The 18,749-nt window shown below is 38.1% G+C and overlaps 1 protein-coding gene across 1 annotated transcript; it reads right to left on the reverse strand.

Annotated features, from left to right (window-relative positions):
• Window positions 1-1,065: 1,065 nt before the first annotated feature.
• Window positions 1,066-18,255, reverse strand: TLCD4 (TLC domain containing 4). Its single transcript, XM_010228427.2, has 7 exons — window positions 18,222-18,255; window positions 14,582-14,747; window positions 10,693-10,782; window positions 6,540-6,598; window positions 4,626-4,720; window positions 2,806-2,879; window positions 1,066-1,441 (listed from the first exon to the last, which is right to left on the reverse strand). Exons 2-7 carry the CDS (start codon window positions 14,734-14,736, stop codon window positions 1,126-1,128), a joined length of 789 nt encoding a protein of 262 aa, XP_010226729.1. The 5' UTR covers window positions 14,737-14,747; window positions 18,222-18,255; the 3' UTR covers window positions 1,066-1,125.
• Window positions 18,256-18,749: the final 494 nt, after the last annotated feature.

An 18,749-nucleotide genomic window follows, 5' to 3' on the forward strand; every position in this document is an offset into this window, starting at 1 on the left:
CTTTTCTATAGATCTGAACTGCCTTCTGTAGAATTACTTGATAGCTTTGATGACAAAGTCGGTACAGTTTTTTCAACATGTACAAAGTTCAACTCCTTCCTGAATTCAAGAACGTTTTTAATCAAAACCTCAGATTTCCAATCTGATTAACAAGGAAAACGGGGCAAACAGACCTCAGTATTTCATAGCAAATGGTCATTTCTGTAACAAAAGAAAAAAGGTCTTAAGTCACATAGCACATACGCAGAATAATTGTATCTCTTTACAATTAAACAAACGTCCCATGGTAGAAAACAGTCAATCAGCAGCAAGTTACATTACTTCCCAAAAGCAGGAGCAGCAAAACAACACCACCAAAAAAAACCCCACTCTTGTCAGAACTATGCCATTTTCACATATCATTTACCATGCTAACTTACAAAAAAGAATGCCAGGGGAGATTTCATAGGTGCATTATTGTATGTAAGCTAACGTAATAGAAGTTATTACTTCCCATCAAAATTGGAATATTTTAACAATTTTTTAAATATATTTTGTGGTTTTATAATACAGCATTTTAGATTATTACATAAATCCCCCCAAATGGTGTGCAGGCGTAAAAACAAGACAAAGAGCAGTAAAATACTTCATAAAATCAAAGCTAATTTTTTTGTTTTTCTTGCAAAAATTAAAAAGTTTTCAAGAATGAAATCTTGATTGTTAACACTAAATATTCCTACAAGAAAAGATAGGAACATGCCAGGAAAATTGCACCGTATCAGCTGTTTTGTTTTCAAAGAGAGAGTCAATATTCAATGGGTTTATAAAACATTAATCTGAGAAACCTGAGTGAAACACTTAAGAACACACTGGTGGACAACAACCACATAACCTGCCAGTTCCTTAGACCTTCCAGGCTCAGACCACACACCTGGAACTTGTCCGTGTCAACTTACACTCCTGTTCTTCCGCCGGCAAGATCCTCGGAGCGAGACCCTGGCGTGCAGGCAGTGCGGCTAGGGAAGGGCTAAGATCAGTACGGAGGTAATACCTTGTTACGGGGGGCATTCTGCAGCAGCAGCGTGCACTGCTTCAGTGAACCCAAGCTATTTTCATAGTACAAATTTCATTTTATGCATGTGATTTCTAGTCAGATTTCCCATTTTTATGGGTTTTGGCCTCCTCCCGTCCAATAAGACGAATAACTTTGTAGCATCCTTTTGTAATTTTGACCATCCACATCACGTTCATGACATCCAAAACAACACTCGAGATAATCCAGGCGCTCTGGGCCTCAAATCCTAACCTCTCAAAAGCCTCTGTTCCAAATGCAGAAAACACACGGCTGTAGTACATAGGTATGACTGCAATCCTCACCACGAAGAACACAACTGTCATTAACACACCATTGATGATGTTGGCCTTGGAAGATTTGGGATATCCTAATACTTCAAAAAACCACCTGCAAAAGAAAAGTGGTCAAAGACACCGAGTGGACTTAAAGCCATTCCATTCAAAAGGATTTTATTTTATGAGGTTTTAAAATTTATTTGCTTTTATTAATTACTTCTAACTTTCCCATTTCTAAATTCTCTGACATTGGGTTAAGTAGTAAATCCTTCTGCTCAGTTACAGTGAAGGAAGCCCTGTGTGATATCTGGTACAGTGCAGGACTAACATACAGAAAAGCCTGATCTGAACTGTAATCAGTACACAACAAGCAGGCATTTCAATCACTTTGACATGTGCTATAATTCAAATTTTATATTATTTCTCACGATAGTTTGCAACAATAAACAACTGAAAAAAAAGAAAAAAAAAAGGTAAAAGCAATTCTGAACTAGGAGCTCTGTGAGTGGCATTTGTATTTGGATGTGCTATTCTAGACAGAGCTGTACTGTCACGTTTCCCAGATCTGGGGTTTTCTGACTGGTTTGGTTAGTTGGAACTAAGCCAGAACTTCAGAACCAGACAGGAAAGAAAGAATGCTGAAAGACTTACAATGAGCACCTCTATTTTACTTGATATTTATTGTGCAGATTCCACAGGTAATATAAAGATTTTTTAATCAATACTGTGATCTGCCAACAAAGGTGACTGTTAGGAAAAGGGTATCTAAACCTCTGCTCCATTATTTCTCTCACGCCAAATTCCAACAGATAAAAGCCAGTAAATATCACTGAATATGAACATTTTACCCATCACTGTCCATAATTATCATATAAATGTTCTTGTTAACATAGAATGAAGTCAATGCTTGACATGCAGACATTGCCCAATTAGATACCCCTGATGACAAACAGGAAATGCAAAGAAAACACTTCAGTTCTGAGATTAGAATATCATTTTAATAATAGTTCTTTTGATTATATTAATGCAAGCAAGAGATATAACATAAATCATTACCAGCAATTTACAGGACTCTCTTACGCATCTGGTTCTCTTCACATTTAATGAAAAAAAGAAAGATTCATGCACTAATGAGATGACATCTCTTAGCGCAAGGGACTTTATCTCCTATAGATAATTCTGTTTTCCTGAGAAAGCAGTAAGTGGGGGTATTCAGGGACACATGGTCACAGCACAGACTGCTATCTCTTGTCATTTCACATGAGGAGCTTGTGAGAAATGCTTCAGCTATACTATTGTCACTGTGGCAGCCAAAAGCTTACATAGTAGAAGCTCTCCAGAGAGTAATCTTTAGTTAAATATATATTAATTCACTTTCAGATGGTGTTCAGTAACACAAAACTTCCTAAGAGAACTAAACAACAACATAGCTTTAAACAAAAAGAATTAGGTACAAATTCAGTAATAACCACTTACCGCTGATTCACAAAAGGAGTGGAGAACTCCGCAAGCAGACGGAAGTTCGCAAAGTAAGCCAACAATCCTCTGCTCTGGTTAACAAAAGAAGAGACACACACGAAGTTCCACAATCTAGCAGTTAAACTTTGAATACAGTCCTCAACCTTCCTTACAATTTCAAAATAAGGTTTGCTACAAAAAATACAAATGTCCTTCCATTGTCTTGAAGCAGTATAGCATTTTAAGTAAATCTTTGATGTATTTATAGTTGAGCAGCAGTGGAAAGCTAGTTAGGAGAGACTGGCACAAACAGCAGTAGTATATAATTATAATGATTAAGTTACCATCTAAGAGGACTATAAACATTTTAGATTTCTCATGTTTAACTATACTGAAAGGGAATCACTGTAAACTAAAGGAAAAAAAAGCCTTTACGCTGCTTTAGGGAATGTCATTTGCTAAAGTGAAGATGAACGTCTCTTATTTGTCAGCAGAAAGCAAACATAAAAACTCTTAATTTTTTTCTGTCATTCCCATTGCAAGGGAAATCCTTTCTACCAGTTCTGTTTCAGGCCTTGCCATATATGTGGAAGAAGAGCACAGCAATTCTGTGCTGGTGTGTAGCTTTTTACACTGATAGACACTGTAACTGAGCTCTTTCCTCCATGACAAAAATATGGAATATTCTCCGTCTCATCTTTTGGCTGTCCTACACACTGGTAATACATTACATCATGACTGCCTAAGCAGCAGTTTACAAATGCAGAGACAAAAGTATTCAAAAAATATTCAGCAGTACTCCTGAACAGCCACAACACACAACTAATTCCTCTTTTCTCCATTAGGTTTTGTATCCCATCTGACTTAGCACTACACCAAACAGAATCTGTGTGCTTAATCAAGCTATTTGGCATCTTCAAAAACAGCTTTGAAACAAGATACCTATTAATAAATTTCTCTTAAGATAAGCCCATGAGAGAGACATGGAGACACCTTTTTAAGTAAGTTTAGAGGTTAGAGAGATTTCCATCTCTGAGGAAATTCCACCTAGAAGCAGCAAAGAGTAATAGATATAAAAATAGATATAAAAAGACTTGAAATCAGCCTATACTAAATAGTTGATAGGGTCCCTTTATCACACGTTTGGGAACCACATAGTATTGTACCTTATTCAGATTAGCATGCTAATATTAAATATTAACAGGCACTATCTACCAGCTGTTCAATAACTTATAACATCAAATAAAATGGAATTTGTTTCAGAATCCTCTCTCCCAAAGTAATACAGTGTTCTATTAACAGTGAGTGGCATGACATATAAAATATTTATTTTATATTACACTGTTGCCACAACAGAATCTTTAGGTTTCTTTTAAATACTTTTTTTAATTATAAAGAAAAAAAAACCATATCCGGTTGACTAATACCTGCACTAGACTTAAGAGATTGTTGATCTATGGAAATGCCTTGCAAATAAAAGAAACAATCAAATCACAACCAGCTGAAACTGTTTCCTTCTGATCTTTTCTGAAGGAATGGGGAATTGCAGTTTTATTTGAAAACCCTTCCCATAAGCACATAAGCACCCCCCCAAAGTGTCTCTAATGAAGAGAGCTCCAGTTCTAACAGATAAACAGGTTAGACATTTTTTTCGTTGAAGGCCTGTAAGACAGGAGAGGCATCCATTTAGCACAAGTGGCAGTTAAACATATCTGGAAAGTAACAATGGCTGAAAATATCAATCTGCATTTCACAAAAGGTAACACACCAAGCAGCAAAGAATTTTTAAACGTTAAGCAAATGAGAGTTATAAAGCATTTCTCTCTATCTGCACTCACCAGTACAAAGGAGTAAGCATACAGAGCTGCCAAGTGATGTATTACAAAATATTTGTCACCAATAGCTTTCCAGTAGTAAATAATAAGCAACAAATCTACAAGAGAAAAGAAACACCAATATATTACCATTTACCTGAGAATCTGTAAGTTTTTAAGAGTTGTAGACACTAACATAGGGTTCCAGTAATAGCATCCTGAATTAATTATCTTTGAAGAGAACATCCCTATCTTTTTTGCAGTAACAGCTCTGACAAAGCATTAAGCAACAGTATTCTTCCAACCATTGCCATAAATTATTTTCTACATTAAGGGGAGTACAGGGACAATAGCTTTAGCTGAAATATTTTGGAAAGAAAAAAGGAGATGCAGAATCTCATAGTGAGACTTCATGCTTACGAGCCCACAAAATCCAGAAAACTACCCTTCCCCAAAGGGCAGAGAGCACAACCAATAATCACGTACAGGAAACACTACTATAAGGCTTGTGAAGCAAGGAACCACTCTGACCTATTGCAAGACTTGTGAAGCAAGCAGGGAACCATTTAGTAAAAATGATTTTGAGAGGGGCACTTGCAATGAAAAGTAAGTTTGGTTTATTTAATCAGAACTCTGCAATTCCTGCACAAGTGACACAGCGGACATGAATTTACGCTCTACTGCAAGCTTTGACATTGAAGTTCCTTCTTGCCCTCTTAATGGTTTGAGATTTCAAGAGATTCTCTGTTCTTTACTGGAACAATAAATTCTAAATAAATGAGTACTTGGTACATTGCCATGGAATACAGGCAACCAAAGGTCTGAATCAAAGACTTTCCCCCTCAGCCTTTTGCATCTCCAATGAGGGTCCTGATCCCTTTTGTAAAAATTACCTATATCCTCAGGCAGGACTCTCCATTATCTGATAGAGGTTCTCTGCTTTCTATAAATAATTAAACATTAACTAATTAACTATATAAGGAAGTGAGAAAGAACTAGTGGCCAGGTTCAGGTCTCTATTCAAAGGTACTCATTAACTCATAATGAAAGTCTAATGCATAATTATTCTGAGAGAGATACCAATGAATTTAAACAAGGCAGATGAAGTTCCTCCAACAGATAAACTGGAGACTTAATCCAACTCGCATCCTAAGCCGGCATTCTCGTCACCCGTTTATCCAACCCATTGGAGCACCAAATCTACTCTGATAGAATCAAATACATGGCTCGATTTCCAATCGGAAACTGCAGCCTAACACGCCGAGTTTTCCTTAAAAATAGTATCAATCACAATGAGTTTTAGCTTTGACAAGTCAACATTCTCATGGACAATAAAAGAGCTCCAAAACATTTTGTAAGAAATGTTCGCAAGACAGTTTCAGCTAACAGCAAATAATTTAGAACAGAAAATATATGCAATGTCTTATCAAGAAAATAATTTTAAAATTCTTACTTTTACATATAAGACTAAATTTTGATTTAAATAAAATTAGAAAATGGGTATAGCAGGAATCTCATGGTGTCACTTGCCTCAGCTTGTTTTGAGGGTTATTAAACCGCCTCTGCCAGCATTTTGAGGTCAGTGGAAATAAATATAAGAATGTTAGAAGTTCCAGATACCCTGCAGTGAGCGAAGGGCACCACTTTAACACCTTTTAACACCTAAATTGGCCAAAGAACAAAAGTAGGTAGGAGTTGGTGGTTTTTTTTTATCAAACCATCCTAAAACCACACAGGGCATTTCCCTACTGCTTGCAGAGATATCATTCCCATCTTTCACACCCACAGGCAAGATTCTGTGATTTCACCGCAATCCAGTAATTAGTAATTTTAAAAGCCACATTAGAACTGGTACTGTATACACCTATCACATCTTCAGCATAGCGACTCAGCACAAGTACATACATTGTGTGCACTGGATACACATTGCATAATTACCAGAAATGAGGTAGCCTGTGGTAATAGCAATATTCAGTTTCACTATTGAAGGGTCACCCCTGTAAAAAAAAAAAAAAAAAAAAAAAAAAAAGCACAGTTACAGACTTTATAACACTGTATTTGCAAAGGACACACACACACATCAAACATCATATGTCTCTCAGGCCACCTGATACTTGGCCCATGGTAAGAAATAATGATATACGGGTGAACAAGCTCCTAGTCAGCAAAATGGTGTCCCTTTCCACCGGACAGAAGACACCTCCTAACTACCCTAATCGAACTTATCTTTTGGGAAGCTTGCTAGAGACTAGAACTGAAACCCAGCAGGTCCCCTGAACTCTGGATACAACAGTCAGAGAACGAAGAAGAACAGACCAAGCAGTGTCTCCCAGCACTTTCACTGGCACATTGCAAATTCCTTTTCATTCTTTTGCCTTGTGAAAACTTTGTTAAGGAAGAGAAAAACGTCTTACTCAGCTGATGCTTTTCATATATGTAAGATGATGGATGCTTATTATATCTACAGGCATAAGCAGAGTAGAGGAACACATAACAGGAATTTATTTGCCAGTTCTTTGCGCACAAGGAAGCTTCCAGCAGGAAAATGGAGTAATTTCACACCTTCTGTCACTTCCACATTTTGTTCCAAATATTCAGCAAACTTGTGAATACAGCTCAAGATGGGGAAACGTGACAACAAGCAACTTCTATTTGTTCTTCCACTGTCCTCTGCACAGTAGCGCTTTGCTGAGTTTGAAAAGCGGCTCCCTTTTTCTCTGCATAAAGATTATTTTATACACAGGCACACATATATAAACCAAGTCATGCATCAAATGTACATATGTTTGAGTCAGCCAGAGTGCATCTGCACGCCAGATTGAGATTTAAGAGCCCTTATTTGGATGACACAGAGAATGATCATTTCCCTTCAGTCTTTCCAGGAAAAGGGTACCCTAGAGCAAACCCTCTCCAGACTTTCAAATCAAAAATCTGAGCACCTCCCATTTGGCACCTCCCAATACCTTCAAGAAGATTCCCTGTTAGAATCCCAAATTAATCCCAATTAATGCAAAGATTAGATTTTAGTCTAAAGTTTTCCAGATTTCCCGGTCAGTTTTCTGGAATGAGAAGCACAATCGTATTTAGGAAACCAGATGTTTGGAGCTTGAGTGACAAACAGGGAGGGACTTGAACAAGCAGAAGGGACGAGCGCTCTCTCCTGCGATCGCCAGGAGGTGCGCGTGGCAGTGAATTATGCAGGAACATGCACAGGCAGATAAAATGAACTAAAGTCCACACGGTGCACCCTCTCCATGCTTCTTTTCAAGTAGAGTCCTATCAGACAAAAATCAGATACCAATTGAATACCGCACTTCAAAAAGACAGTGTAATAACCCTTGAGCGGACAGTCAATGAAAAAAGCCAATTCTTCTGTGAAGTTACAACTTCACTCACTCACTCCTCCCTCTCCCTATCTGATCTCTACCACCTCCACATTTTTCTACCATGTTATTCTTGTCTGCCTCAAAAAACAATTTCTACATAGCCTATGTTATCTCGGTCTGAATTGCACATAGGAAAAAAAGTATTACGGGAAATCCTAAACCATCACACGCGCAAGGCAGATGTCTCCCTCTAAATTATCGATGCCCCATTCTCTACTATTTTTTTGTTGGACCAATTGTACTAGTTTCAGGCATAATCTGACAGCAGTGCAAGGAGCACAACTTCTCCCCATCCTGCTCTTACTACGAGTCCGGATCCCTTTTGAGACCTATGGTATCAGCATCCTGCTTTCAGGCCTCTCATCCACGCATATATCTAGAAATCAGGCTGATGTAGCAAGAGGCTCAAAATTTGCGATTATCCATAGTAAACAAAAAACACCTCCCCACACTCCAGGAAAGAACCAGTCTGGACATTGTCACTTGGTCAGTAACTACACAAAGACAGTGCCAACAACTAGAGGCAAAGTGTGTTTCTATCAAAACCTTTCTGCTATTCCAGAACTGGAGGATCTATGCAGTGCTCTCACTGACTGGGACAGAAGAGGCCAAGAAGGTCCATCAAGGATCCCAGTCACTTATTTGTAACATACTGAAGCTAGATTCACAAATGTCTCTCCCACTGTTAATATGAGACTCCTATAAAAAGACTCCCACATAAGACTAACATAAAAGTTAGCCTTAAAAGAGTAAGTACATATGCAATTTCTGAGAAAACTACCCTATGTTTCCGGCACTGTTGCTTAGGAAGTCAAACACAGGAGCACTATGGCAGAGCAATGTTCTCTTCTGCTGACGGTCTCTGTACAAGTCCTTGCAATGTCACGGGGAATATGTCCAGCCTTCAGCTGCACTTATGCAGTCACTTGCATGAATATGAATTCAAATTATTACAACTGCTTTAAACAGGTTAAGTGGTGCTCCACACATTTTAATATAATTAAACAACTAAAAATATTGATTTTCATATCTAGAATATGTTTTATTTAGATTTTTAATTGATAAATTCTTGAAACAACTAGGCTTTTGCCTGAGAAAATCATTATTATACCACTATAAAAATAGTGGTAGAAGCCACAGGTGACATTTATTCTAAAGGTATCCAGGGAAAAAAGACTATTTATAAGAGTAGAAACAGAGAATAGCTTTCTCCCAAGGGCAGGCAGATTTTCTGTTTTAAGATTCAATGCTTTTACATAATATTAGAATGCTAAGGCTTCTTAAGCAAGTTGCCAATGTTGTATACAAAAAGTTATCTAACATAACTTTGTTCAAACTTAAGGGGAAAAAAAAAAAAACTTTTTTTCAAATTTATCTGACCTTTTTTTTTCTGGAACAAATCCAAGAAAATTTAACTCAAGTTAAGGCACAATTCATTTAACTTAACCAAATGGGTGTTATTTCTGCCATTTAGAACAAAGTCTACTCAAACAAACCAAGATAAAAGCTTGTATCTCATATCTTACCACAACACACACACGCAAACACACATACCAATTTTAAATAAACTGCTGCTGTTCAGCATGGTTAGCAGAACTCCTAAGATGTGCAGACAACTGTATTTGTTTTCTCCAAAGATACTAAAATAAAATAATAATTAAAAAAAAGCCAGAAAACTGACGTTTTGATCATGTATCAATACATAAGAGGCCAATGCCACAGAAGTTCATGTTACTAGTAATTTAATATTTATTACAGCCATATAACTGTATTTATTAAAGCCATATAACTATACCAAGTCAGTGGCAGAGCTGTAGTCATAATTCCAAACTTCAGTCACCCAAACCTGTCCAGTTTGCACTGCATTGTCATTGACAACATCAAAAAAAAAAGGCAGAAAAAGTATCAATGCTGAATTTATACACATTTACACTAGCTCAACAGCATGGTCCTTTGAAAGCAACCTATGACAGAAATATGAAATGAGACTTAAAAATACTTAGTTACCCTTAAGAAAAAAAAAAAAAATACAGCCTCTTCCCTGCAGAAAGGGGAGCCTCAGAGTATGAGTAAAATTTCAAAATATCAATAGCAATCTATAATTAACTAATTGGCATTTTCTACATGCGAGGAAAAACAGGTGAGGAACTAAATCAAAATAACATAACTAGATATCAATAAGTGATTACACATAATATGGAATACTTTTGTTAATTTAAGAAGCTTTTACAAACCAGTTTTTCAAATATTCCTGCTTCTTCTGAAGACAATTTAAAAAACCAAATTGATAGAAATTTTTGGAAAGACTGAAACATAAATAATCTCATTTATCATTTTATACATGTATGTTTCCCTCACACACAAGCTATTTTTTATATATATTTATATATAAAGACTATAGTAAATAGCACAGTTTCACTTTACCACTTAGGTGGTATTTTCAGTTCTCCTCATTAGTAATTCAATACACTATTTCAGATCAATTATCTGTACTATAAGCATTCCACTTCACAGAGACATAATGCAGGCATTAATATCGACAAAATAGTTTTTAATTATTAAACGTACAAACTTAAAAATGGACAGATTGTATTTTCTGTACTTTAAAGATAAATTAAGGAATTAATTCAGTAATTATCATTTATTTTTATTCTCAATTATGTTATTTTATTATACAAACAAAACAGGCATGCAACATGTCTTACCAGATATGGTCGGCATTAACAGCTTCATCGTACAACAAAATATACAGACAAAAACCACCAACCACCAAGGCATGGAATGTGGACACTGTCCTGAAAAACAGACCGTAGTCACAAATAGATACTGGAACTCAGAATATTCTGCATTATACGTAAGGAAGAAGGAACCAAAGAAATTCTCAGTTGCATCCATCTGCCCTTGTAGTACACAATCATCTCTTCTTACACTACATCCAATCACTCATATGACTGACTGAATACAGATGGGAAAAACTATTGTAAAGAAAGACTGAGGGAGCTGGGCCTGTTCAGCCTGGAGAAGAAAAGGCTGAGAGGGGACCTGATCAGTGTCCATAAGTACCTCAAGGGAGGCAGTGAGGAGGATGGTGCTGGCCACCAACTAGAGGAAACTGCTGGAAAGTGAGGCATCAAAAGTTCCACAGGAACTTAAGGAAAAAATTCTTGACCGTGAGGGTGACAGAGCACTGGAACAGGCTGCCCAGAGAGGTTGTGGAGTCTCCTTCTCTGGAGATCTACAAAACCCGCTTGAGCACAGTCCTGTGCCATGTGCTCCAGGTGACCCTGCGTGTACAGGGGGGTTGGACTAGATGACCTCTGGAGGTCCCTTCCAACCTTAAGCATTCTAGGATTCTATGAAGAAGTTTGAAAGTAAAATTGTTGAAATCTATAATTTTTCTCAGTTACCTCTTATGCTAATGAATCCTTACTGGCAATATGATATATAATTTTCAAATGATGACTGCATTGTCCTGCTTACTGTAAAACTTAAGAATATATCTTGTATTTTATATCTACATGGGTCTTCATGTACCACAGCAGCAGGTTTCTGCTTTCAGGCACCGAAGTAATGGATAAGCCAAAATAAATCTATCTAGGGCTACAGGTGCATACACGTCAGTGCTGTGTGTGCATGATGCAGGTGAGCTTGGTGCTGATGAGCACTTGGAGCGAGCGCCGGTGTCACCGAGGCCAGTGGAAGCGTTTGGCCACTCCTGCCCCTTTGCAAGGGAGGGTTGCTTGGAAGGTAGAGCGGTGCAACAGGCTCGTGTCCAAGACGCCCACGTGAAACCGTGTTCACCTAACCGTGCATTTCACACGGCTGTAAGCTGTGCACAGTAATCTGCGCCTACCACGTTTTAGGCCTGACTAGAAAGAATAAAAATTACATGCCAAAATACTTCTGCAGTTCTTGTGTTTGAAATGCTAAACATAATACAGTAAGTTACACGCTGGATGACCTGGCATAACTTTGCACTGTATTATATAGTTACACATTAACAATATACAAACGAATGTATAGATGCAGTTAGTTACCAAGGCAGTCTTTGTACATATTGAATACATCTATTTTGAAATTACTAGTGTTTTATGTGTGCATAAGTCACTCCCAGGACTCAAAAGGCTACTATCAGGATTTAAAGAAAATATTTTAAGCCTTTTCCTTAAGGCAGGCCTTGCAGAGGAAGAGGTGGTTGGAAGGAGTGGGGGGAGGAGGAGGGAAATGAGAAATTTAAAAAAAAAAAAAAGAGAGAGATCAACAGAATGTGAATAGTCAAACATAGGATGCTGGATGAGAACACGCACTCACCATTATTACACAGGCTAATTTTTTTCCTAAGTAAAACAATTCAGGTATCAGAATTTTAACGATAATTAATAGTTTAATTAAAATGTCAGCTCTTAGCAACAAGGAATTACAGAAGACAAGGAACTTCACTTCTTTTTTAAAGTGAAGCATGATATGCAAGATTAGTGTTTGAGAAATACTTGGGATTTATGAATTTTAGAAGAGGATAATGTACAAAGAAGTAAAATGTTAATCCTAAAACACAATTCATTCATTTGGAGTCACAGTTTCTCTCAGGAGCAGCTGTTTATGCAAACTTGAATACTTAGGAATACAAGCTGTATACAAACATAGCACAAGAAGAAAAAGAAGAAAAAATCCTTCTGGACTTTTCAAGTTCTTCAACAGAAGAGAAGACAGAAGAGGAAAAATAGTACAATACTCCATTTAAATATGGAATTTAGGCCAAACTATCATTTCCACAGAATTATTTTCACAGTCTGCATCATTTACCTCCTCATTAAACTGCAAAAGAAAAAAAAAAGAAAAAAAAAAAAGGCACTGATAAGTGGCACACTACACTTACTCCTCTAGTAGGAAATATATTTTTGCAACTTTTTTTTTTTTTTCAATTTTTAGCAACACAGAGAGGTGTACTGCAGAAGCAGCAATGGGAACTTATGCACAGCAACCTGAAGAGTTAACTACATCCGTGAAGAAGTGTAATTTTTAACTCAGTTTGACAGTTTGTAAACTTAAGATTCCAGAAGCAGTTACTTTATTGGCTCATAATTCCTGGAAGATTAGAAAGAACACACTGACATTAAAAAGATCATAATCCAGAGCTGCAGCAAAAAAGACCAATTTACAAAAAGCTCCCAACTGTAACAATATATTTTCAATACTACTTTTCTCCTCAGTCTATGGACTGATGCCCTCTTCCAGCCCCGGCTGGGCTCATAAAAATGCATAACCGTCCTCGGTGCCAGTTTCCTTCGGGTCTGCCAAGAGAACCATTTGTGTGAGCACTCCCTATGCCAGTTCCATATAAGACAACGCAGCAGTGACAACACAGCAAAGTGTTTTAAAACACCCACGTTAACGCAACACATTTTGACTAGAGATACAAACTTTCTCAACCAGCACTGCTGTCTGCAGAATACAGGTCTGTCTATACTCTACAAACACCTAAGATATCTTGAGATGTCTCTTCGTTTGGATCAATGACTGCCATGACGCAGCAGTTGCTTTTGGTTATCAATGACTGCCATGACGCAGCAGTTGCTTTTGGTTAGGCTTGTGGATGTAACCTTGTTTTTTGTTAGCAGTGTTTGCCTGTTGGGGAAACGAGAGGACACTGGCCTTTCTCCAGCCTCCGTGAGGCCACCCTCTGCAGAAAGGTGCAAGACCAACACGTGGCTCCTGGGCTGTGCTTTGAGCTTCATGCTTTCTAATTTCAGAACAGAATGCAGCACTGGCCTGTGACTCACATACGTACTTACATCTACCCCCAGCTCTCAACTCCCAGGAAAGTTGGAGAAAAAAAGTAAGAAGGGGCACAGGCCTAGCTGCTTTGTTTATTAACTTGATTAGTTAAACCTCTTACAATGTAGCCCAGAGAAGCTTATTTCTAGCAGACTTACAATCTGTGAAACAATTCATATGTTGTTATGCAAAGCACTACAGCTCACCATAGCGCAAACAGGACGGCATATGTCCTCAGAAACCCTATTACATAATTCAAGGGGTCACTTGACGTGGCTTAGAGACAAAAGTTCATCTCCAACACAACGGAAGTTTAATTTAGTTTCACCTCCTGCCTCTGTTGTTGATTCTAACAAGGAGTTGAAGCCACTGCACTGATACCACAAACCAGCATCCTGAGAAGATACTCAGGTAAATAGATAAATATTCAGAAACTGAACTGCAATTAAGATGATAGCATATTAAAAAAAAAAAAAAAAAACTGCAGGTGGACATCTGCCAAATGGAAGGGGAAAATTATTTCTATTTCTAATGCTGCCTAAAACAATGCAAACAGTTTTAAGAGTGGCCACCTATATTGCCTCTAACAGCACAGAGTAGGCACAGTGAGATGACTAATGCATTTTGAGTGCAGTGAATACAGAACAATTTTTTAAGCTCAGAACATGAACCTGAAGAATATTTTAAAGCTGTAATAGGCTACTCAAGCATACAGCTCATATGTTTAACTTAATCCCTCTGCAGCTTTATATATATAGATACACACACACACACACTTTCTGGTAGTTCATTATTTCTAGTTTGTTTTGAACACTTTACCTTGAATTCCATTCAATCTTCCTTTTTTGGCTGAGCTTGTTAAAAGCAGGAGTTATTCGTGTCGATACCCAAGAACTTAAAACATGGAACAGGACCTGAAATACAGCAAAACTGGCAACAGCAATACCAACAGTCAGGTTGCTGAAGGAAGCCATAGCTCCTAAGCCTGTGAAGAGAAACAGTAGATAATTTCAGTCTATTCTTCATTTAACTGTCTTAAGCAGCCCCCAAAAAGAAACAACAACAACAACAAAAAAGCTTCCAACAGCTCCAACAGCTAATTTACCAATTGTAATTTCATTCACTAAAAACCTTCTTCCTGATCAATATTTCTATTTATAAGAATTACCCCCAAACTTTTCACATGAAGTTTCTTTTTTTTTTCTTTAGCATATGTATATTTAGAAAGTTGTTGTCTAAAGTTACATGTATTTTATCTGCAAAGAAAGGGCAAGAAGGAGTAGTGAGAATTCAAAATATTAACAAATCCTTCGCAGTTTCTGCTACTGGATCCCTCCACCAACTGACCTGTGCAGAGGCCTCCACTCTATCCCAAAGAACTTCCACAGTTAAATTATCTTGTTCTTAACGGATTGACTGCTATTGACAGGATTTCAAAAACTAATGAAATAAGGTAACTATACTAGAGATTTTTTTCAGGTCAGCTGAGAAAAGCCCGAGGACCCAATGAGCTCAGTGGAGCTTTCTGCCCACACCCCTGTCAGGGCCAGGGGCCCTCAGCCTGCACTTGCTGCACAATCAAGCACTTGTCTTTTGTGACGGCCTGTGCTCTGGTGTTGGGAGCTTTTTTCTTCTTTATACAAAAGTCTAAGCTTTGTACAGTTTCATTGCACCATGAAAAGTTTCCTATCATCAAAGCTAATGAGTTTCTCAGATGCCAACAGTGTGTGTATTCCTAGAAGCCTAAATAAATAGCTAAACAATTCCAAACGTAAGTGTCAGTCTCTAAACATTCCAGCAATTTCTCCCTGGTCTCCAATATTTCGTAAAACAGAACAATATTTCCCTAGAAATCACTATTTTCTAACATGCATCTCTGATGGTATTGTGATGTTTTTATATTCAAAATCTAGCAGAGGCAAAAGCAAACTCATAAAAAAGTCAAGATGTATTAAGTTGAACAGAAAAGGAAAACAAAAACACAATCAATGGTTGGATTTAGATGATTTCAATAGCCATTTAAATAACTGCTGTCACTTTAGGGGGATTTATTGAAGAACTAAAAATAAAATGTAATCTCAAAGGCTGGAATGATTTTGTATTTCTATATGGACCTAATAGTCATCAACCTGGAATGAAAGTGGAAAAACAAAGTGAATTATCTGAAAACATTTTCCAACTAGCACCTGCAATAGAAGCCAAGGCTACAGAAGCACATAGTGCTGGACAAAGAGAAGCGGACCTGCTAGCAAAAACCTGCACCCATTTCCCATGGATTTCAGGTGTTCACTTCAGCTGAGCTGTAACCCGGTGCCAGGGACCCCACAGTTGTTACGAGTGCATTCACTGGGTGCTCGGAGCTTGTTTCCTTTGCTCTGTTTAATCGGAGAAGAATCCAGCCTGCAGGCAGCGGGACTGCCACGCTGCATGGGAGCGGCGACGATCGACACTCGGTTCAGAGGTGCCCTCTGACTCTTAACTAAAACACTATTACCGCGTGCTCTCATTAAACTGCAGCAACTAACTCTGGTGTTTGCCTGCTGACCTAATTCGGCAGCATACTGGTCTTGAATATTTATTAATGCTGGTCTGTTGAAATTGCCACTTTCAAATACTGCCCTGAACACTCAGTACGCTCTCTTAAGTATTTTTATACTGAGTTTTTCTTATATTTTCCCATCATCTCCATTGACCACAAACAAGAAATTTTATGTGCCTCATGAAATTTAAAACCCTAGAGACATACTGGATTTTAATTTTTAAAAACTCTTGAAGGTGTGGATGATTAAGTACATTTACATCTTTTCCCATTTAAATCAACTAATAAGCACTGTATGGCACCTAATCCAGGTTCCACTGCTGGAGCCAGAACTTTGTTACTACATCATCTAATCTGTAGTAATGCAAGTCCTCTCTTAGACGACATGGGAGGTGTGTGTGGGGGAAACACAGGAAAAAAAACCCTAGGTTTAATTCCTCCAATGTATAAAAGATGCCAAAAAGCTTGTTGAAGTCAAATCTCTCCAGCAAAAGAGCAAAACCACTGAACATCAATCGCGCCCACTTTTTCCCTTTGAGTAAAAGGTAACAATACTCCCAATCCATCTGCAGAGACCCTGCTAGTAACTCGTTGGTGGTGACATGATCTCTTGGTCAAAGGAATCCAACATTTTATTTCTTTAGCACCAGAGATATTAAGATACGTGTAATAAAGCAGTATTTCAGTGTATGCCAGGTGTTCGTGGGGGAAGTGCATTGTCTGACTTTCCCAAGCACTACGTACATAGACCTGGCATCAGGGTAGCAGCAGCAGACGGCTGGGACACCAGCAACAGAGGAAGCATCACGGCAGCAGAGAAGAAACTGCTCACCCAGCCTCTAGGCTTGGGCGCAAGAAAGTTTTGCAAGATTGATTTTGGAAGGGGATTTTGTATATGCTCTATCAAGATACTGTCTCGGTACATTAAGAAGGAAAGACTAGGACTCATTTCACATTTACTTGCACAAATTAAGACTGCGCTATTTAATTCAATTTAATAATCAGGTGTAAAAAGCATATTTTGTATGAGATGAAAAAACAATTCAGCCATAAACATTTATTTATATGCTTGTTTGCAACTGTATCCCATTTAACATAAATATTAACTGCTATTATCTGAGCTACTTCCTTTTTAACAACAAAAAGAACCTTCATGTTCTTGAACCAAACTTATATTTTAACAGAAATAGAAAAAGCTTTTGACTGCATATGATTCCTCTGCCTGGAGGAAAATGACCAAACTTAGCAAGGCAAAAGTAGTTTCAATTACACAGCTTTTTCTGCCCCAGTACCTCCACATGGCTGTCCAGCAAAGTCTCATCAAGACACAGAACTCCATGGATTATACATGACCAGACACTTTATCCCCCAAACTGCATAGTCATTGATTACCATTCAGCCAGCTGGCACACGTTTTGAGCGAGGGGGAGGGAAAGATAGGCAGGAGGGTGACGTGCAATAACTTTGTACTTTAGGAAAACAAGGTTGCATCATTAGCTATTTAATAACCATCTTTTTTACCCCACGAGTAGTTTCCTATTGTTAGTTCAGGATTATTTGTAAATGATCAAAAGTTTTCTCTTGCAGTTTGTTAATGCAAGATTTCAGTAAACAAACAGCAAATATCTAGAACTAATGATTTTCAGCAAGGTATACATTACACGTGTCCAGCAGAATGTCAAATTGCTCTCTTGACCCCATCAATTTTGGAAAAGATAACAACACAGCTCTTTAATCATGCTCAGCAAGAGTATGATCTTTTCTCTACATTTGATCTTAAAATTTTACAATTTCACTTTCATTCTGCTTTTACTGGAGAAAAACAAAAACAAACACCTCCAACAAGATGAAGACCCAGCATTCATTCATCCCCTGTACTAGACCACTCCATACTTCTCATAGAAACAAGTCAGCACTCACTGAAAGGGAATGAAGGGGCAAGAGAGTCACCCAGCTTTGTACCAAGTTTCACTCTGCTTGTGCAGGAGGGCTGGACTAGATGGTGCCCAGAGGTCCCTTCCAACCTCAATCACTCTGTGATCCACCTCATCTCACTGTTCTCCTCAGCCACATGAATCTTTCACTGAAAAATAAGAAATGCTCCCATATAGCCACAAAGCACAGCAAAGAGATACAGACTAAGGTGCCCGGCCCACAGGCTTGTGCTTTATTTAAGGCTGGATTTCAAGATAAGTTTGATCAACTCCCAAATAAGATTACTCCTTAAAGCTGCTTGTGATACCAGCCCACCCCATTCGGATGCATGTTCTCTTGATCTCCTTAAGATCAAGAGCTAAAGCCAGTCTTTGTAAGACTTATCACACCAATTTGCCAAGAACAGCCTGGGACTGGCAGCTGTTTGCACATGCCGTAATAAGCTTAGCAATAAAACACCTGCAATACTTGTGCTTTGCTCCACTGTGGGTTCTGGCTGTTGCTTCTGCTGCC

Source organism: Tinamus guttatus, unplaced genomic scaffold (assembly GCF_059628265.1).
Source record: "Tinamus guttatus ecotype Peru unplaced genomic scaffold, ASM5962826v1 Tinamus_guttatus_pri_ptg000211l, whole genome shotgun sequence".
NCBI lineage: Eukaryota > Metazoa > Chordata > Aves > Tinamiformes > Tinamidae > Tinamus > Tinamus guttatus.